This window comes from Anolis sagrei, chromosome 3, assembly GCF_037176765.1.
Source record: "Anolis sagrei isolate rAnoSag1 chromosome 3, rAnoSag1.mat, whole genome shotgun sequence".
Lineage (NCBI taxonomy): Eukaryota > Metazoa > Chordata > Lepidosauria > Squamata > Dactyloidae > Anolis > Anolis sagrei.
The window spans coordinates 371,839-394,497 of NC_090023.1; the positions used below are offsets into that span (position 1 = coordinate 371,839).

Sequence of the window (22,659 nt, forward strand, 5' to 3'; positions counted from 1 at the left end):
TCTCCATCGACCACTGTGAAGAGCTTAGGTGTCGTCCTGGATTCGTAGCTGACGATGGAAGCTCAGGTGGCTGCTGCCAGCAAACAGGCCTTTTTCCATCTACAACAAGCGAGGCAATTGGCACCCTCCCTATCTGACGAGGCTCTGGCAACGGTCATCCATGCCACGGTCACGTCTAGGCTGGACTACTGCAACGCGCTGTATGTGGGCCTTCCGATGTCTACGACCCCAAAGCTCCATATTGTTCAGAATGCGGCAGCCAGGCTACTCACAAGAACGCCCATGAAATGCCATAGAACACCCATGTTGCGGCATTTGCATTGGCTTCCGACTGAGTACCGTGGTCTATATAAGATGTTAGTTCTGACCTTTAAAATTCTTTACAGCCAGGGTCCATCGTATCTTAGGGACCGCCTCTCCTTCTCCCATCATCGCAGGTCGCAACGACCATCCCAACGCGACTTACTTTATATACCGGATCCTAGAGAAGTGCCCTTGGAAAGGACCAGGCGCAGGTGGGTGGGCTTTCTCTCTTTCTGCCCCTCCTGCCTTGTGGGATTATTCCTTGCCGCCCTACATGAGAGCCACGCGTGACTGAGGGCCTTTTACTCTAACACTTAAGACATCTGGCTTTTTACTATTTATTATTTATTTATTTCACGCATTTCTACCCCACCCTTCTCAACCCCCGAGGGGGGACTCAGGGCGGCTTACAAAAGGCACAATTCGATGCCTACACAATAATACAAATAGACATATAAAAACAGCAATTAAAAGTTATAACAGCTAAAACAATCAATTGTATATCACAATCAATAAAACCAATTTCATACTCAACGTTCGCCAACTCAGAGTCCATAAATCCATTCCACATTGTCCATTCCTATCAGTCGTCGTTGTCCTTTATTTATCTGCCGGATTGCCCAGACGCCTGATCCCAAATCCATGTTTTTAATTTCCTTCTAAAGGAAAGGAGGGGTGTCGGTGATATGATTTCCCCGGGAAAGTGAATTCCACAGGTGAGGGGCCACCACCGAGAAGTCCCTGCTCCTCGTCCCTGCCAATCTCACTCAGCAGGGCCTCCCCAGAAGATCTTAAACTCCGAGGTGGGATGTAGAGGGAGATGCGTTCGGATAGATACGCTGGCCCGGAGCCATGTAGGGTTTTGTAGGTCAAAACCAGCACTTTGAATTGTGCTCGGAACTGGATCGGCAGCCAGTGGAGCTGACATAACAGAGCTTTTGATCTATGTTAATTTTTAAATTCTGTATGTATTTTATCTTTTACAATTTAGCTGTAAATCACCTAGAGCATTCTCAGATGGAGGGCGGTTAATAAGTAATTAAATATGATGATGATGATGAATCACATTGGCATTTATACCTGCGACATCACACTGGCTTTTTTTGGTGAAAAATAATGTCTATTCAAAGACAAAAAGAAAAACAAAAGCATGTGGACACAAATTACAATTTTGGTATTTATTTCACAAAGGAATACTTCATAAAAATAAAAGGAACAAGGACACACGCCTACACAGTAAGAATGAAATGAACAGGCAGAAGAACAAATCTACAAAACTCTCCCTGCATAGGGATTTTGATCTCTATTTACTCATTTTAAGCCCTGGTCTATATTTACTAGGTTTGGTTGATCCAAAAAAAAAAAAAAAAAAAAAGGAAGTAGGGGGTGCTGATAGTTAATTCTAAAGTCACTTTCGAATGTTTTCACCCCAAAACTCAAAACTTTCCAAAATTTCCGAATTGATTCGTTAATGGGGATGTACATGCACACTAAGGAAAAACAGCACTGGCGAAACTTCAGAGGATTCCCCCTCGTTCATTTTTAGACCAATCCTGATGAAACTTCCTACGGTGATAGAACACATGGACCACTGTTAGCTCACCAAATTTCATAACCTTTGACTTATCCGTGGATGTTTGATAAATTTTCAAAGTTTTATAAAAAACCTTTTTTTTTTAAATAATAATAAAGAAAATCTGTTTCTGGTTTGAAAGTGTTATCTCCTGTTTCATTGGGCGGTCTGTAGTTTGAAAGTAGCTTTTCTACTCCAGAAACTCTGTCTGTGTGGCATAAAATGTGTTAAATTGGTGGAGAACAGAAATCCTAGTACAGACCCCATCAAGGGACATCTAGACTGACCCCCTTCTTCTGGGCAGGAAGGCACCATCCAAACTGTTCTGACATCCATTTGCTTCCTCTACTGAGTTGGAGGGGACCCTCAAGACACATCCATCCATTTTTTCCTCTTTGCAGATGCAATCAATCATTTTGTATTATCATTATTTACTGACATAAAGGGCTGGCTACCCCAGGGCCTTGGTCATGGCAGTCAGGCCAAAGTGAAAGGATTGTTTTTTAAAGCAGCTGATGTTCTCTTGGCTTTGCAAAAGTTATTTATTGCTTGCTTTCTTTAGACTCCTATGTAGATTCAATCAATTTATTATTTTATATTTAGAGGAAGACTGCTACAGACAGCTATTTTGGGTCCTTCAGCCATCATCTGGCTACTGAGCAGGTGTGCATTGTGGGAAATGTAGTTCAACAGCAGGGCCTTTTGCAGTCTCTATCATTGGGGGCTTGGCCTTCACAAACTACAGTTTAAGATGGCTGTGATTAGCCACGTCCACTGCTTCCCTTCTGGCAGCGCTGGCCAAAAGAATGAGATTTTTAAAGTTCCCTTGCTTATTTTATGCTTTTTTTTTTTTTGGCTTTACCATTTCCTATGAGTGACATAGGAAATGGAATGACTAGACGATGGAATTGGACAATGTTTTAACAAGGAGGCGCTAACGATGTTGGTTTTTATTGTTTCTGTTGTGGCTTTATATTGTAATGTAATGTTTTTATTTGCATTTTGAGATTATGTGTATTGACTTGCTGCCTGTAAACCACCTTGAGACACCAAAAGGGTGAGAAAGGCAGTATACAAATACAGCTAATAAATAAATAAATAAATAAATTACAATGGTTGTGAAAAATAAAATAACCTTGGGAGACACCTGAAAATTACAGAATAACTCCCAAAAAAATGGATAAGTGCAGTGGTTCAAGTTTGGAAACCCCCTCCCCCGTCACAAGAAATTCAATGTGCAGATTTGACAAATATGAATTTAATATGATGTGTAGGAATGAATGGAAGTTGTATGGATGGAGTTAATAATTTTGGAAAACATCAGTATAATATTAAGGCCTGCAATGACTAACTACCTTGCTAATGAGAAGCTGTGATAAGAACTGGGACAGTGATAACAGAAATATTTGCAACCTTCCTTATGTTAAGAAGGAAGTCAACACAAGCCTTGTGTTTGTCAACACCAATCAAGAAGAATATCTGGCTAGGAAACTGAGATGGATTCAAGATGGAAGACGTCTATCATTAATTTACAACTTTGGGACAACATCAGCAGAATGTTCCTATAAAAGACTCGGTCTAATAATGCTGAAAGTGTGGCAGACCTGAGGAGTCTGGCTCACCCACTATGCTCTGCTCCATGGGAAGGAGAGAGATGGTGTACATATGGAGAGTGGCAGATCTGCACGGGAGCCGCCTGGTCACTTTGGGGCTTCTTTCTCAAGGGAAGAGGAAGGAGGAGGGCGCTTTTGGAGTCTTGGATTTTGTGCCATGAGTCAGGTTCTGCTGTATGGAAAACAGAGATCTGGTCCTTGGCACTGTTCTTAGGGAAAGAAGTTTTGGCATTTCGGCGTTTTGAAGTTATGGCGTTATGGAAGTATGCGTTGGCAGGCTGCAGGGAAGCAGGACCTGGCCTAACAGGTGCTTCTCCAAGGAGGGAGGAAATGATATGGTAATATTTGGATGCATGTGGATGAATGTGTGTGAACGTTTGTGAACGTTGAGTGAAAATGTAATTCCCCTTTGTTTGTTTGTTTACCAATGTAACTGTGAATCCAATGTAGTCGCATACAATCTGCATGTCTCTGTGTCTAAAGTCATTCTTTGTCTAAATGTTTTTCTGTAATCCGATCTACCCTCTCACACTGGAAATTGCAATAAAAAGAACCTATGCTTCAAAGTCATTCATGACACCTCCACTTTCCTGCATGGTTCAAAACCCGCTTTGGATGTCCAAAATTGTATGTTTATTCCCAATTTCAATCATTTCTGAGTGTGTGCCTCTCCAACGCTTTTACCCTTCCATGGTCACACAACACCTCAGTAAAATTTTGGACAAGAAAGCCTATGACAATATTAACCTAATTCCTAAAACCACAATATACAAATGTCCTAGTACTAGTAAATTAGTATGTCCTAATCTTGCTTGTAGTGAGACAAATATTTCCCTTCGTCAGCTTAGTTAATTTGTCCATCACAACTGATTAATGAATCTTCATCCGTCATTGTCCTCATTCTTTGCCTTCCATTCTCTGCGGTTGGAGGGAGAGGCTGTGTATCCGAATGGACCCTTTCCCAATGGCAGTCATATTAAAGTATTAAAGTGACCACAGGGGGTTCACTCTAAGCACGGATAAATATACACAAAGTCCGAGGCAAGCCGAGTACTATAAAGCCAGGTCGGGAGCAAGAAGAAGCAATGGCCGAGGTTACAGTCCAATAGTCAGGTGATAAATAACATAAAATAACCACCAAGAATCCAAGATTACAGATTGAAATCAGAGTTCCAAAGTAAAGTCAGATAGTGAGGAATGCAAACTAAAGTCCAAGTCCATCAATCAAGCCAGCTGGTCAGTCCAGGATTTAGACTCAAATACTCAGGACACAACATAGTCCAGAACAGGGTGACAGGAACAAGACCAGAGTCCAGATTTGTAACCGAGGGGCAGCAGAGCCAAGATCTAGGACAACAGTATGAAGGCATGTAAGAGGGGGGAGGTGGGCAGGAAAGATGTATAAAAGGAAGTGGTGGTGGGGAAAAGTCAATAGTGTCTTTCTTTGCTGCAGAGATACAAGCAATATATCCATTTCAAAGCAAAACCAGCTTGTGAGTGATCATTTAATATTGCTATATAAAACCTACAGTCTTACAGCGTGACAGTATTGGCTACCGGAGCCATTCTTTTCCGGAACTTTAGATGTGGTTTTCCTGCTTCTTGGCAGGTGGTTGTGGGGCAACAAACAGCAGCCTATCTGTTGGGACGCAAATGGGGTGGAAGAATGACACCAGGCTCCAGCAATGTTCTAAGTTCAGATTTACTATTCCAAGTTCAGATGGACTATTCCAATGGCACCGGGATTGTGGCGCAGCTGGCTGGGAGTCAGCTGCATTAAGATCACTTCTGACCGAAAGGTCATGAATTCGAAGCCAGCCCAGGTTGGAGTGAGCTTCTGACCAATTGTGTAGCTTGTCATCGGCCTTTGCAACCCAAAAGACAGTTGCATCCCGCCTACCTTTTTTTTGTTATGAGTTTTATTTTATTGTTTTGTATTATTTGTTGTCATTGCTTTATTATTGATGTATTGTGGGCTCAGCCTCATGTAAGCCACACCGAGTCCCTTGAGAGATGGTAGCAGGGTATAAATAAAGTATTATTATTATTATTAATATTACCTTTGTGACTGTATCTCCTGCCATGAACCATCTCGGCCCCACCGATCTTCCGGGGAGGCCCTTCTCTCACCCCTGCCAGTCTCTCAAGCTCACCTACTGAGTACAAGGGAGAGAGCATTTTCTGCTCTGAGTCCCTGTTGGGGGAGATGGTGGCGGGGTATACATAAAGATTATTATTATTATTATTATTACTATTATTATTATTATTATTATTATTATATGCATTTGAATCCCTGGGGGGACTCAAAGCAGTTTACAACATAATAAATGCCAAATTCAATGCCTCACATATACACAAAAATATCACACTTTGTCACTCTGACTGAAGCCTTTCCCTCATTCCATGCATTCATATGGCTTCTCCCGTGTGCGTCCTTTGATGGGAATTCAAATCTTCACTGTGACTGAAGATCTTTCCACATTCCATGCACTGATACGGCTTCTCCCCTGTGTGGGTCTTGTGATGAGTATACAGTTTGTCGCTCCGGCTGAAGCTCTTTCCGCATTCCATGCACTGAAAGGGCTTCTCCCCTGTGTGGGTCTTTTGGTGCAAACGCAGACTTCCACTCCGACTGAAGCTCTTTCCACATTCCTTGCACGTATGTGGCTTCTCTCCTGTGTGGGTCCTTTGATGGGAACGCAGATCGCCACTCCGACAGAACCTCTTTCCACATTCCATGCATTCGTGTGGCTTCTCCCCTGTGTGGGTCCTTTGATGGGAACGCAGATCTCCACTCTGACTGAAGCCCTTTCCACATTCCTTGCACTGAAATGGCTTCTCCCCTGTGTGGGTCCTCTGATGGATATACAGTTTGCCACTCTCGCTGAAGCTCTTTCCACATTCCAAGCACTGATAGGGCTTCTCCCCTGTGTGGGTCTTTAGGTGTGAGTGCAGGTTTCCATTCAGACTGAAACTCTTTCCACATTCCACGCATTGATACGGCTTCTCTCCTGTGTGGGTCCTCTGATGAGAATGCAGAGCTCCACTTTCAGTGAAACTCTTTCCACACTCCATGCATTGATATGGCTTCTCCCCCGTGTGGATCCTTTGATGGGAAAGCAGCTTTCCACTGTGATTGAAGCTCTTTCCACATTCCGTGCATTGATACGGCTTCTCCCCCGTGTGGGTCTTCAGGTGGGAATGCAGAGCTCCACTGTGGCTGAAGCTCTTTCCGCATCTCATGCACGTATAGGGCTTCTCCCCTGTGTGGAGCCTTTGATGGCGATGCAGACTTGCACTCAGACTGAAGCTCTTCCCACACTCCATGCACGTATAGGGCTTCTCTCCTGTGTGAGTTCGTTGGTGTTTCGTAAGAGAACTTCTCCCCGTGAAACATTTCCCACACTCCACACACTTATGCAGCTTCTCCCCTGCGTGTGATGTGGAACAGGGATGAGGAAGGTTTTCCATTCTTTTACATTTATGATTCAAATATTACGGCTGGAGTTCACAGATATGAGAAGATGTCCTCTTCTCAGTCTTTTGTTGCTGTTGTCTTCTGGTCTGTTTCCCAAGCCCCTCTTTTCCTTCTTGAATTCCCAGGTGTGTCGCTCGAAAGATGTCTTTCTCCTGCTTATTTCTGGTTCGTGTCAGCGCTGTGTGCCTCCATTTCGGGCCTAAGGCATCCCGAGGGCAAAGGTCTCAGAAGGGGTTCTTCACAAGGTTTGCTCAGAGATTATCTGCCAGACAAATGAGAAGAAGATCCCATCAGAAGCAGAGCAAGGAAAATTCTCATTCGCATGAAGAACAATAGCCTAGCGCTGTAGCAAATGCAAGAGAAGCGAGGAGAAGGACCGGCCCAACCGAGAACACCCTGATGCCCAGTGAGAAGGACGTCAACACCTGCCCAATGAAGATCAAACCCTGGTCAGATACAAAGAGGACGGTCGCCCAAGATTCTGTGCATGGCATTTCTTCAACTGCAATGTGTTCAGAGTTTAATCCAACCTTCGTAAAGGAAGAACTCTTACAACAGGGTCAGCACAGAATGGGACAAAGGTAGCAAAAGCATTTCCTGCCTAGATATAACAACAACAACAACAACACACTGGGATTGTGGTGCAGCTGGCTGAGTGTCAGCTGCATTAAGATCACTCTGACCAAAAGGTCATGAGTTCAAAGCCAGCCCGGGTTGGAGTGGGTTTCCAACCAATTGTGTGTAGCCTGTTGTCGACCTTTGCAACCCGAAAGACAGTTGCATCTGTCAGGAAAATAAGGTACCACCTTAAAGTGTGGGGAGGCTAAATTAACTGATTTATGAGGCCATAAAGAAGACTCCAGCAAAGCATTCCAGCGGGGAAGCATGCGGGGAATGCGGAAGTGCTTCATCAGCGTCGCAGATGGACGAGGAAAGCGACAGAAAAAGTTAAATAGCCTCTGTGTATGTCTGTATATGTTTGTATGTCAAAAATTGGCATGGAATGTTTGCCATATATGTGTACACTGTAATCCGCCCTGAGTCCCCTGCGGGGTGTGGAGAAGGGCGGAATAGAAAAGCTGCAAACAAACAAACAAACAAACAAACAACTTCATTTATACTCTGCCACCATCTCCCCAAGGGGACACAGGGTGGCTTACATGAGGCCAAGCCCAGCAATACAACAATGCAAATATACAACATGAAAATCTATATAAATAAAAATGTAATGTTGCTTTGTGGGATTAACATAACTCAAAAACCACTGGATGAATTGCCGCCAAATTTGGACACAAGACACCTACTAACCCAACGAATGACCATTACTAAAAAAAAAAAAAGGAGGAAAGGAGGAAACCATGAAGATGAACAAAATCTGACCACCAGTATTAAAAAACTCTAAAATTAAAACAGCAAAACAGCAGAGGGAAAACAATCAGGGACATCTAAGCACCTCTCAACAAAAGATTGCTCCAGGCACTGCCAGGCTATCATTTATTTACTTTTATTTATTTACTTTATTTGTATACTGCAGTTTCTCAGCCCATAGGCGACTCAACGCGGTTAACAAGAGCTAATCATATGCTAATCAAGGTGGTCAGTTGAAACATTCACACCTTGCTCCAGCAGACAAGAGTTCTTTGTCCCACCCTGGTCTTTCCACAGATATATAAACCCTTTTGCCTAGTTCCAACAGACCTCACTACCTCTGAGGATGCTTGCCATAGATGTAGGCGAAACATCAGGAGAAAATACCTCTAGAACATGGCCATATAGCCCAAAAAAATGATGGAATTGAACCGAACGTGGCACACAGGGCTCCCATGAACAACAAAAAACACTAGAAGGGGTTGGTGGGCATTGACCTTGAGTTTGGAAGTTGTAGTTCACCGACATCCAGAGAGCACTGTGGACTCAAACAAAGATGGATCTGGACTAAACTTGGCACGAATATTCCACATGCCCAAATATGAACACAGATGGGAGTTTGGGGGAAATAGGCCTTGACAATTGGGAGTTGTACTTACTAGGATTTATAGTTCACCTACAATCAAAGAGCATTCTGAACCCCACAAACAATAGAATTGGGCCAAATTTCCCACACAGAACCCATATGACCAATAGAAAATACTTAAGACCATCCAGTCCAACTCCCTTCACCAGGGCAAGAAAATGTAATCAAATGCTGTTTACCCACAAGCAGAAAGAGATTACATATATTAGAATCCAACACTTTCTCATTACTTAATTTTCCAGATCACCAGACTGGGCCACAGCAACGCCTGGCAGGGGACGCCTAGTACAACAATAAAATATAAGAAAATAAGATAAAATACAAGGAACAGTATGAATAAACAAATCAGAACAATATAAATATATCCTGCTTCCAAAACCGAATCACAGATGTTCCCAGATGGTGGGGGGGGGGGGGGGGGAGGGAGAGGAAGCAGATGGGAAAAAAGGGAAAAGTTATAAGTGAGGAACTGAGATGGAATTAGAAAGGAGCAGAAACTGAGATATATCAGAAAAGTATGTCATCTCCCTTGCATGGATATATTGATTTAGTTTCTTTAATACTACTGTAATAAAATGGAGACAGTTATACTCTACTTATACAACCCAATTTTCTTTTTAAAAAGAAATAGATCTACATAAAAACTCCAACCGTCACCCAGGTCAAAAAAGAAGCCCCATTCAAGCCTTGGCAGACCGTGCAAAAAGAATCTGCGAAGCCCACCTTCTCCTCCAAGATGAACTGAACCACCTCAACTGGGCTCTCCAGGCCAAGGGAGACTCCACCGCAGACATCAGAAGAGCTGCAAGACCACCGAGAAGAAGCCACGAGAGTCAAGACCAAGATCCACCCAGAGGGAAAGGGTTCCTGCCAGGTGCAAAGATACAGAATGGGGGCAATGCCTGGCTCGAGAGCAGTACGTGTGAAAAAGATCTTGGAGTCCTCGTGGGGAGGAAGGGGAACATGAGCCAGGAATGGGATGTGGCGGCAGAAAAAGCCAATGGGATTTTGGCCTCAGGCATCAATAGGAGCCTAGTGTCTAGATCTAAGGAAGTAATGCTCCCCATGCTCTATTCTGCTTTGGTTAGACCACATCTGGAATATTGTGTCCTATTCTGGGCACCACAATTCAAGAGAGATATTGACTCTAAGCTGGAATGTGTCCAGAGGAGGGCGACTAAAATGATCAAGGGTCTGGAGAACAAGCCCTATGAGGAGCGGCTTAGGGAACTGGGCATGTTTAGCCTGAAGAAGAGAAGGCTGAGAGGAGATATGAGAGCCATGTATAGATATGTGAGAGGAAGCCACAGGGAGGAGGAGGGAGCAAGCTTGTTTTCTGCTTCCCGGGAGACTAGGACGCAATGGAAGAATGGCTTCAAACTACAAGAGAGGAGATTCCACCTGAACATTAGGAAGAACTTCCTGACTGTGAGAGCCGTTCAGCAGTGGAACTCTCTGCCCCGGAGGGAGTGTGGTGGAGGCTCCTTCTTTGGAAGCTTTTAAGCAGAGGCTGGATGGCCATCTGTCAGGGGTGATTTGAATGCAATATTCCTGCTTCTTGGCAGAATGGGGTTGGACTGGATGATGGCCCATGAGGTCTCTTCCAACTCTAGGATTCTAGGATTCTATGACATCAAGGGAACCACTGACCGCAGAGGGAAGCTGATGAGGAAACACAACATACAAACCACCTACAGACCCACCAAGAAAATCCAACCAATGCTCCGTTCAGCAAAGGACAAGAGGGATCCTCTCACCTCTGCAGGAGTCTACCATTGTATCCCATGCAGCTGTGGACAAGAAGTCTACAGAGGGACCACCAAACGCAGAAATGCCCAGGCACGCATCAAGGAGCATGAAAGGCACTGCAGACTCCTTCAACCAGAGAAATCAGCCATAGCAGAGCACCTGAGGAACCAGCCTGGACACAGCATATTATTGGAGAACACAGAAATGCTGGACCACTCCAACAACCACCATGTCAGGCTACACAGAGAAGCCACTGAAATCCACAAGAAGCAGGTGGACAACGTCAACAGAAAGGAAGAAACCATGAAAATGAACAAAATCTGGCTACCAGTATTAAAAAAAAACCTCTAAAATCACAACAGCACAACAAGAGAGGAAACAAACAAGGACATCTAATCACCTCTCAACAAAAGTTTGCTCAAGGCACTGCCAGGCCATCAAATGCTAATCAAGGTGGTCAGTGGAAACATTCCCACCTAGCTCCAGCAGACAAGAGTTCTTTGTCCCACTCTGGTCATTCCACAGATATATAAACCCATTGTCCTAGTTCCAACAGACCTCTCTACCTCTGAGGATGCTTGCCATAGATGCAGGCGGAACGTCAGGAGAAAAATTGCCTCCAGAACATGGCCATATAGCCCGAAAAACCCACAAGAACCTAGTGATTCCAGCCATGAAAGCCTTCGACAAGACATTAAATACATCCCCAGCTTGCAAACATTTCAGCTCAGACCTTGAGTGGCCACCTCCACAGACAGACCATCCCAAGTGATCTGTCTTGAGAGGAAAATCCTTGCTTGCTTTGTGTGGATCTCTCCCAACTCCGCTTCATCCCTGCAGCGTGACCCCCAGGACACCTGGGGACTGAGAGCACGGTAGGCCGCAAAGTTGACTTGACAGATTGCATTCTTACAAAACCTACACCACAAAGGGATGGAAGCAGAGGGAGAAGGAATGCAAAGAGACAAATAAAGGCAAATGCAACATTCACTTGGGTCACCAAAACAGAGGCAGGTATACAGAAGCCCTGGATGGAGGGCACTTGGCCGAGCACCCGTACAGGAGAGAAGGGCAATAGAGGAGAGGGGTGGGTGGACGGACCCCCGGGGCCCCCTCCTCCAGATGTTTCTGCACTTGAACTTTAACAATATAACACTACAACTCATAATATGATATTATAATTCTATATTTTATATTGCATGCCATATTACTAATAATATTACAATACTAGCCATCTCCTGCCACGCATTGCTGTGGCCCTGTTGAGACTCAGCGTTTGTCTCATGCACCTACTACTAGTAGTAGAAGGAAACGTGGTTTAGAGAATGATGAAGCTCAGCGGCAGCTGAAAAGGATTAGAGACTTGTTCCTAGAGACTACAGATGAGGAGGATTTTGAAGGTTTTACTCGCGAGGAAATGGAGCTGGAAGATTACAGAGGTGTAAAAAGAGTAGCCAGCAGCTCAAATAGCGATGTGGGATCTGTTGCTAAACGCCTGAGAGATGTAGCAGATTGTGGGGAGTTCGACAGCGAAGAGGAAGATCTGGACTGGACTAAAGTTCAGGAAGTCATGGATGTGCTTAATGCCCCCACCTCTAGCGATGAATTCCAGGGTTTTCATGATGATTGGGTTGTAGATAATTCTTTGCAGGATGGAGCACGAAATGCTGACTGGCAACAATGGCGCAGCCTGGATTCACCTGAGGAATTGGACCCAGCTGACAGTAACTCCAGCGATTCGGATGAGATTTAAGCAGCAGCTTGGGGACAGACTAATCGCAGAGTTCAAAGTGTCGCATGCCGTGTGCCTTGTGTTAACTCCTGCCCTGAGTTCTTGTTGCAGCTTCGTGTTACCTGATCCTGTGAACAACCCTGCTGGTTCCTGACTCGTGAGTCTTCTGTGCTTTGACCCTCGGACTGCCTGACAACGCCCCTGCTTTATCCTGGAAACTTCGTTGGACCGCTCCTCATGCGGATTGCTGTTTGCTGTTTTGTTGGCCTTTGAAACGGACTATGTTTTCCTTGCTGAGTCCAAGCTGTTTGCTTTAGTTTAAAGACTGACTTTCCTTTCGTCAGCTAAGGCTGACTGAGACCGGTTTGTTTACATTTCTGCTGACTGCAAGCCTCCTTTGTTTACATCTCTGAAGTGAAGAGACTCCTTTTGTTTTGCTAATAGACATTAAACACCTTCTTTTAACTCTTACGGTGCCGTTTGTTTTGCTGCCTGGCCTGGGTCTTGACAGGCCCAGTCTGTGTATCTGTGTTTTGTGTGTGTTTGTATATATGTGTATATGTGTTTGCATATTTATTTATTTATTTATTTATTTTACTTATATACCGCCGTTCTCAGCCCGGGGGCGACTCACAGCGGTGTACAACAACAAGAACAGCAAGATTCAAAACTACAGAATAAAAACAATTCACAATCTAACACTATACACAATTAACACCATTACTACAATAACCATTCAGCGTCGTCTCATCATCCAAAACATAATCCAAATTCGTCTTCCGTTGTTCCATTCCTATATTCAATTACCAATCACTGCACTAATTATTCGAACGCCTGCTCAAACAGCCAGGTCTTCACCTTTTTGCGGAATACCATTAGAGATGGTGCTAGTCTAATGTCCGTAGGAAGGGCGTTCCACAGCCGAGGAGCCACCACCGAGAAGGCCCTATCTCTCGTCCCCACCAGCCGTGCTTGTGAAGCAGGCGGGATCGAGAGCAGGGCCTCCCCGGAAGATCTCAGAGTCCTGGTGGGTTCATAGGCAGAGAGGCAGTCGGATAGGTATCTTGGGCCGGAACCGTTTAAGGCTTTAAAGGCCAACGCCAGCACCTTGAATTGAGCCCGGTAGCAAATCGGCAGCCAGTGAAGCTGGCGCAACAGTGGGGTTGTATGCTCCCTGCGCTCCGCTCCTGTTAGTATCATGGCTGTCGCACGTTGGACTAATTGAAGCTTCTGGGCCGTCTTCAAAGGCAACCCCACGTAGAGAGCGTTGCAGTAGTCTAGACGGGATGTAACCAGAGCGTGGACTACCACCTTCTCGGTGGTGGTCCCTCGGCTGTGGAACACCCTTCCCACGGACATTAGACTAGCACCATCTCTAATAATGTGTGTAAACACACACACACACACACACACACACCGCATATACTCGAGTATAAGCCGACCCGAATATAAGCCAAGGCACCTAATTTTATCACAAAAAACTGGGAAAACGTATTGACTTGAGTATAAGCTGAGGGTGGGAAATGCAGCCAATACAGCTAAATTTCAAAATAAAAATAGATGCCAATAAAATTATATTGATGCATCAGTGGATTAAATATTTACATAAAACTGTAATTTAAGATAGGGTTGCCCAACTCTGATTAAACCATTATTCTAACCTTCTTCAATGTAAATATGCTTACGTGTCCTTCCAATAATAATAGAGTAAAATAATGGAAATGTAATAATGCCAGTAATAATATCGTAAAATATTAAATGTAATAGCAATAATAGAGTAAAACAATAAATGTGATAATAATAGAATAAAATTATAAACGTACTAAAAATATAACAGAGGAAAATAACAAATAACCTTGACTTGAGTATAAGCCGAGGGGGACTTTTTCAGCCTAAAACGAGGGCTGAAAAACTAGGATTATACTCGTGTATAGACATTATGTGGTTTTGTGCATGTGTTGTAATGTTGGGGTTTTTTTTTAAATGTCTTTTTTAAGTCCTTCCTGCTGTGTTTTTCAGTCTTTTTATGAGCAATGGTGAGCAGAGGGTGATTCTCCCCAAGGCTTCCTCCTCTTCCTCCTGGAAAGAAGTGATGAGCGGAGGGCCATCCGCAGGGTTCCCTCCTGGGCCCGGTCCTGATCAGGATCTTCATTCATGACTCAGATGGAGGGAGAGCCAAGACTCCAGAGGACAGGAGCAGGATTCAAAGGGATCTTGACAGATGAGAGAGATGATGGGCCAAAACTAACAGAATGAAGTTCAACAGGGACAAATGCAAGATACTCCACTTTGGCAGGAAAAACGAAATGCAAAGACACAGAATGGGGGACAATGCCTGGTTCGAGAGCAGGACGTGTGAAAAAGATCTTGGAGTCCTCGTGGACAACAAGTTAAACATGAGCCAACAATGTGATGTGGCGGCAAAAAAAGCCAATGGGATTTTGGCCTGCATGAATAGAAGCATAGTGTCTAGATCTAAGGAAGTAATGCTCCCCATGCTCTATTCTGCTTTGGTTAGACCACTTGACCTGGAATATTGTGTCCAATTCTGGGCACCACAATTCAAGAGAGAGATTGACTCTAAGCTGGAATGTGTCCAGAGGAGGGTGACTAAAATGATCAAGGGTCTGGAGAACAAGCCCTATGAGGAGCGGCTTGAGGAGCTGGGCATGTTTAGCCTGAAGAAGAGAAGGCTGAGAGGAGATATGATGAGGGCCATGTATAAATATGTGAGAGGAAGCCACAGGGAGGAGGAGGAGGGAGCAAGCTTCCTTTCTGCTTCCCTGGAGACTAGGACGCAAGGGAACAATGGCTTCAAACTACAAGAGAGGAGATTCCATCTGAACATGAGGAAGAATGTGAGAGCTGTTCAGCAGTGGAACTCTCTGCCCTGGGGTGTGGTGGAGGCTCCTTCTTTGGAAGCTTTTAAACAGAGGCTGGGTGGCCATCTGTCAGGGGTGATTTGAATGCAACATTCCTGCTTCTTAGCAGGGGGTTGAACTGGATGGCCCAGGAGGTCTCTTCCCACTCTTTGATTCTATGATTCTATGGTTGTAAGCCGCCCTGAGTCCCCACTCGGAGGTTGAGAAGGGTGGGGTAGAAGTGCCCAAAATAAATAAATTAATAATAAAATCAGGACAGCAAACAATCAGGGCCAGCTAACATCTCCCAACCAAGGATTCCCCCAGACAGGAAGCAGCCAGGCTTTGAAGCTGCAAGGCCATTTAATGATAATCAAAGTAGGTCATGGCAACATTCACACCTGCCTCCAACAGACAACAGTTCTTTCACCCACCCTGGACATTTTCCCACAGGTATATCCATCCATATAAATAAATATGTCATGTTCGTTTGTGGGATTAACATAACTCACAAACCACTGGACGAATTGACGCCAAATTTGGGCACCACACCCCTAACAGACCAATGAGTGACCATCACTCATGAACCCCCCCCCCCCAAAAAAAACAGTGGAAAGGACTTAACAAGTTAAATGATGATGCAGAAAAAAAGGAAGGAAGAGGGAAGGAAGGAAGAGGGAAGGAAGGAAGGGGAGAAAGAAAGAAGGAAAGTAAGCAAGAAAGATGGAAGCAAAAAGCAAAGAAAGGAAGGAAAGAGGTAGAGAAGGAAGGAAGGAAGGGAGCAGCGAGGGAAGGAGGGAAAGAAAGGAGAGAAAGAGGGAAGGAAAGGCAGAAGGAAGGATGGAAGCAAAAAGTGAAGGAAGGAAGGGAAGAGGTAGAGAAGGAACGAGAAAGAGGAAAAGAAAAAGGGGGAAGGAAAGAAACAGGTAGAGAAGGAAGAAAAGGGAAGGAAGTAAAGAGGGAGTGAAGTAAGGGGAAAGGAGATAAATAATAATAATAATAATAACAATAATAATAATAATACTTTATATATGTACCCCGCTACCATCTCCCCAAGGGACTCCGTGCAGCTTACATGAGGCCGAGCCCACAATACATTAATAAACAAAAGCAATAACAATAATCAATATAAAACAGTTTAAATAACTCAAAAACAGAAAAATACACAATAAGCAATAGACAATAACAAAATCAAACATACAGCATTTAAAAACCTAGAAAGAGGGAGGGAGGGAGGGTTGTCCACAGCAACGCGTGGCGAGTACAGCTAGTCTATATAAATAAAAATGTAATGTTCATTTGTGGGATTAACAGAACTGAAAAACCACTGGACGGATTGACACTAAATTTAAACAAAAAGTACCCATCAGGCCAATGAGTGACCACCACTCCTAAAACACATACATAAAGCCCAGCAAAACGGACTTAAAACCCCCCAAAATAAACTATATATACATATACAAATACACTCATATACATATACACATGCACACATACATACACAAACATATATATACACAAGCACACACAAATATACACATACATATACATATGCACACATCTACATATTTATTTATTTATTTATTGTATTGTCGAAGGCTTTCATGGCTGGAATCACTAGGTTCTTGTGGGTTTTTTCGGGCTATATGGCCATGTTCTAGAGGCATTTCTCCTGACGTTTCGCCTGCATCTATGGCAAGCATCCTCAGAGGTTGTGAGGTCTGTTGGAAGTAGGAAAAATGGGTTTATATATCTGTGGAATGGCTGGGACGGGGCAAGGAGCTCTTCCCTGCTGCAGTTAGGTGTGAATGTTTAGCTGATCACCTTCATTAGCATTTGAAGGCCTGCCTGAGCCTGGGAAAAATCTGTTGCTGGGAGGTGTTAATCTGTGCCTGGTTTTTTCCTCTCTGTTGTTGTGCTGTTGTAATTTTTGAGTTTTTTAATACTGGTAGCCAGATTTTGTTCATTTTCATGGTTTCCTCCTTTCTGTTGAAATTGTCCACATGCTTCTTGTGGATTTCAATGGCTTCTCTGTGTAGTCTGACATGGTGGTTGTGAGAGTGGTCCAGCATTTCTGTGTTCTCAAATACTATGCTGTGTCCAGGCTGGTTCATCAGGTGCTCTGCTCTGGCTGACTTCTCTGGTTGAAGGAGTCTGCAGTGCCTTTCATGTTCCTTGATGCGTGTTTGGGAAATGCTGCTGCGTTTGGTGGTAACCTCTGGAGACTTCTTGTCCACAGCTGCATGGAATACAATGGTAGACTCCTGCAGAGGTGAGAGGATCCCTCTTGTCCTTTGCTGAACGGAGCATTGGTTGGATTTTCTTGAAAATCTTGAAAATCCAACAAATGCTACGTTCAGCAAAGGCACAGATTAACACCTCCCAGCAACAGATTTTTCCCAGGCTCAGGCAACCTCTGAGGATGCTTGCCATAGATGCAGGCGAAACGTCAGGAGAAATGCCTCTAGAACATGGCTCTATAGCCCGAAAAAACCCACAAGAACCTATTTATTTATTATTTGGGGTTCTTCTACCCCGCCTTTCTTCTCACCCCGAAGGGGACTCAGGTCGGCTTACAAGGCAAAGGCACCATTCAATGCCTGCATCATAAAGACAAACATACACAAAATTACATCAATTCACAGTTAACAACCAATATACATTATAACCATAAAATCAATAAAATCAATAAAAACCAATACCAACCCAATTTCTCCTCTTACATGGTCAGCATTCGCTAACTCATAGATCTAGTTTTATAGATCTAGTTTTCATAGATCTGCTACCGGGCTCAATTCAAGGTGCTGGCACTGGCCTATAAAGCCCTAAACGGTTCCGGCCCAAGATACCTAACTGACCGCCTCTCGGCCTATGAACCCACCAGGACTTTGAGATCTTCCGGGGAGGCCCTGCTCTCAATCCCGCCTGCGTCTCAGGCACGGCTGGCGGGGACGAGAGATAGGGCCTTCTCGGTGGTGGCTCCTCGGCTGTGGGACGCCCTTCCCGTGGACATCAGGTTAGCCCCCTCCCTGTTGATCTTACGCAGGAAGCTGAAGACCTGGTTGTTTAAGAAGGCTTTTGCATAGAAGTGTAATGACTGGTGATTTGACCATAGGAATGGAACAACGGAAATGGTATCGGATTGTGAATTCGACGATGAGACGACTCGGAATGATCTTGTAGTAATTTGATGTTTTGATGATGTGATAACTATGTACTGTGGATGATTTTATATTATGTTGTATTCTGCACCTGTTTTTCTATGTTGTACACCGCAATGAGTCGCCAGTAGGCTGAGAATTGCGGTATATAAGAGTAGTAAATAAATAATAAATAATAATAGTTTTACGTTCCACTTCATCAATCCTGTTGGACATACTTGCCTGATTGTCTGATTTAATTGCCAGAGTGCCCAAAGGCCTGGTCCCATAATCACGTCTTCACCCTCCTCGTGAAGGCGAGGAGGGATGGTGATGCCCTGATTTCCCCCGGGAGTGAGTTCCACAGGTGAGGGGCCACCACTGAGAAAGCCCTGCGAAATATAGACATACACACACACATATACACAATATACATCTACACATATAAACATAGATATGCACACACATATACACCTATCTATCTATCTATATTTTATCTATATATACAAACACACATATATACACATATAGAATCAAGGAGAGTTGATTCTAGGATTCTCCACCACACTCCCTCCGGGGAAGGCAGAGAGTTCCACTGCTGAACGGCTCTCACAGTCAGGAAGTTCTTCCTCATGTTCAGATGGAATCTCCTCTCTTGTAGTTTGAAGCCATTGTTCCCTTGCGTCCTAGTCTCCAGGGAAGCAGAAAGGAAGCTCCCTCCCTCCTCCTCCTCCCTGTGGCTTCCTCTCACATATTTATACATGGCTATTATATCTCCTCTCAGCCTTCTCTTCTTCAGGCTAAACATGCCCAGCTCCTTAAGCCGCTCCTCATAGGGCTTGTTCTCCAGACCCTTGATCTGCTCCCTCCTCCCTGTGGCTTACTCTCACATATTTATACATAGCCCTCATCATATCCCCTCTCAGCCTTCTCTTCTTCAGGCTAAACATGCCCAGTTCCCTAAGCCGCTCCTCATAGGGATTGTTCTCCAGACCCTTGATCTGCTCCCTCCTCCCTGTGGCTTCCTCTCACATATTTATCCATGGCTATCATGTCTCCTCTCAGCCTTCTCTTCTTCAGGCTCAACATGCCCAGCTCCTTAAGCCGCTCCTCATAGGGCTTGTTCTCCAGACCCTTGATCTGCTCCCTCCTCCCTGTGGCTTCCTCTCACATATTTATACATGGCCCTCATCATATCTCCTCTCAGCCTTCTCTTCTTCAGGATAAACATGCCCAAATATACAAATATATATACACACATAAACACATATGCACACACACACAAAACATCTACACAGACTGGGCCACAGCAATGCATGGCAGGGGACGGCTAGTGTATATATAAACCCCATTTTTCTAGTTTCCAACAGACCTCTCAACCTCTGAGGATGCCTGCCATAAATGCAGGCGAAAGGTCAGGAGAGAATGCTGCTGGGACATAGCCAGGCAGCCCGGAATCCTAGAATCATAGAATCAAAGAGTTGGAAGAGACCTCCTGGGTCATCATCCAGTCCAACCCCCTTCTGCCAAGAAGCAAGAATATTGCATTCAAAGCACCCCTGACAGATGGCCATCCAGCCTCTGTTTAAAACCGCTGGCCAGGATGTTAACTGGTGCTCCTTCCAGAGAGAGGTCAACCCTCCTGTTTAAGGAGCTCCATTGGCTGCCATTCATTTTCCGAGCCCAATTCAAGGTGCAGGTGCTCACCTACAAAGCCCTGAACGGTTTGGGACCCGCCTACCTGCGTGACCGCATCTCTGTTTACGAACCCACACGCTCCCTTTGCTCATCCGGAGAGGCCATGCTCGCGATCCTAACTGCATCACAGGCTTGTTTAGTGGGGACGAGGGATAGGACCTTCTCTGTGGTTGCCCCCTGACTTTGGAACACCCTCCCCAAAGACATTAGACTAGCACCCACGTTGGCAGTCTTTAGGAAGAACTTGAAGACCTGGCTATTCCGATGTGCCTTTCCGGAATAGGATAACCCCCAGCACTATGACCCAGAAGCACTTGATTAGAGTTTAAGACTCTCTGCACTCTGCACTTGCCCGGAAATCCAACATACCACCTCTTACACCCAGCACTTTTAACCTGTACCCTTCATTGGCCCGGCCCTGGTTTTATTGCGTAATAGTGTAATGTTTTGTTATTGCTTATGTTTTTAATTTGCTTTGCATTGTAATGTTATTGTCTATTGTTGTTGTGTTGAGGCCTTGGCCTTTGTAAGCCGCATCAAGTCCTGCGGGAGATGCTAGCGGGGGACAAATAAAGGTTAATAATAATAATAATAATAATAAATGCTTCCAAAGAAGGAGCCTCCACCACACTCCCTCTGGGGAAAGGCAGAGAGTTCCACTGCTGAACAGCTCTCTCAGTCAGGAAGTTCTTCCTCATGTATTGTCGAAGGCTTTCATGGCTGGAATCACTAGGTTCTTGTGGGGTTTTTCGGGCTATATGGCCATGTTCTAGAGGCATTCTCTCCTGACGTTTCGCCTGCATCTATGGCAAGCATCCTCAGAGGTGTGAGGTCTGTTGGAATTAGGACAGTGGGTTTATATATCTGTGGGATGGCTGGGGTGGGGCAAGGAGCTCTTCTCTGCTGGAGCTAGGTGTGAATGTTTAGCTGATCACCTTCATTAGCATTTGAAGGCCTGCCTGAGCCTGGGAAAATCTCTTGCTGGGAGGTGTTAATCTGTGCCTGGTTTTTTCCTCTCTGTTGTTTAGCTGTTATAATTTTAGAGTTTTTTAATACTGGGAGCCAGATTTTGTTCATTTTCATGGCCTCTTCCTTTCTGAAAGGCACTGAAAGGCACATGAAAGGCACTGCAGACTCCTTCAACCAGAGAAGTCAGCCATAGCAGAGCACCTGAGGAACCAACCTGGACACAGCATTTTATTTGAGAACACAGAAATGCTGGACCACACCAACAACCACCATGTCAGGCTACACAGAGAAGCCACTGAAATACACAAGAAGCATGTGGACAATTTCAACAGAAAGGGGTTTATATATCTGTGGAATGGCTAGGGTGGGGCAAAGATCTCTTCTCTGTCTCTGCTGGAGCTAGGTGTGAATGTTTCAACTGACCACCTTCATTAGCATTTGAAGGCCTGGCTGAGCCTGGGGGAATCTTTTGTTGAGAGGTGTTAAGCTGTGCTTGGTTGTTTCCTCTCTGCTGTTTTGCTGTTGTCATTTTAGAATTTTTTAATACTGGTAGCCAGATTTTGTTCATTTTCATAGTTTCCTCCTTTTCTGTTGAAATTGTCCACATGCTTCTTGTGGATTTCAGTGGCTTCTCTGTGTAGCCTGACATGGTGGTTGTTGGTGTGGTCCAGCATTTCTATGTTCTCAAATAATAACATGCTGTGTCCAGGCTGGTTCCTCAGGTGCTCTGCTATGGCTGACTTCTCTGGCTGAAGTAGTCTGCCGTGCCTTCCATGTTCCTTGATTCTTGTTTGGGCATTTCTGCGTTTGGGGGTCCCTCTGGAGACTTCTTGTCCACAGCTGCATGGGACACGGGAGACTCCTGCGGAAATGATAGAATCCCTCTTGTCCTTTGCTGAATGGAGCATTGGTTGGATTTCCTTGGTGGGTCTGTAGGTGGTTTTTATGTTGTGTTTCGTCCTCAGCTTCCCTCATCAGCGGTCAGTGGTTCCCTTGATGTCTGGCAGGAACACTTTCCCTCTGGGTGGATCTTGGTCTTGACTCTCGTGGCTTGTTCTTGGTCTTGCAGCTCTTCTGATGTCTGAGGTGGAATCTCCATTCCTCATGTTCAGGCCTTGGAAGGCTCACCGCAACTCTGTGGCCTGCCTTTCTTCCCTTCGTCCCCTCGGCCCGGAAGGAAGGAAGGAAGGAAGGAAGGAAGGAAGGAAGGAAGGAAGGAGAGAGGCCGCACACACACACACCCCAAACCAGGCCCCAACACTCCCCCGCTTACCTTCTTCCTCCTCTCTCTCTCTCTCTCTCTCTCTCTCTCTCTCTCACGCTGCCGCCATTGAGGAACTCCCTCGTCCTGCTCCGCCTCCGGAAGTGAGCTCAGAAGGAAGCGCCTCGCCCCAACCTTTCCCCGCCTCTCTAGGAAGCGGGGGGCGCCGCCTCTCTCTAGACTTCCGCCCGGCCCAAAGATGGCGTCCGCGGGCTGGAGTCCCAAAGAGAGGCGGGGCTTCGTGTGAGGAAGAGGGAAGCGGAGCGCC

The 22,659-nt window shown here is 45.0% G+C and overlaps 1 protein-coding gene across 1 annotated transcript; it reads right to left on the minus strand.

Moving 5' to 3' along the window:
• Window positions 1–1,466: 1,466 nt before the first annotated feature.
• On the minus strand, window positions 1,467–22,490 carry LOC132772373 (zinc finger protein 135-like). The gene is made up of 2 exons (XM_067466345.1): window positions 22,404–22,490; window positions 1,467–7,229 (listed from the first exon to the last, which is right to left on the minus strand). Exon 2 carries the CDS (start codon window positions 6,958–6,960, stop codon window positions 5,899–5,901), a length of 1,062 nt encoding a protein of 353 aa, XP_067322446.1. The 5' UTR covers window positions 6,961–7,229; window positions 22,404–22,490; the 3' UTR covers window positions 1,467–5,898.
• Window positions 22,491–22,659: the final 169 nt, after the last annotated feature.

Coding starts and splice junctions, on each gene's coding strand:
- LOC132772373 (XM_067466345.1), bottom strand. CDS start 6,960: ATGGAAAACCTTCCTCATCCCTGTTCCACATCACACGCAGGGGAGAAG.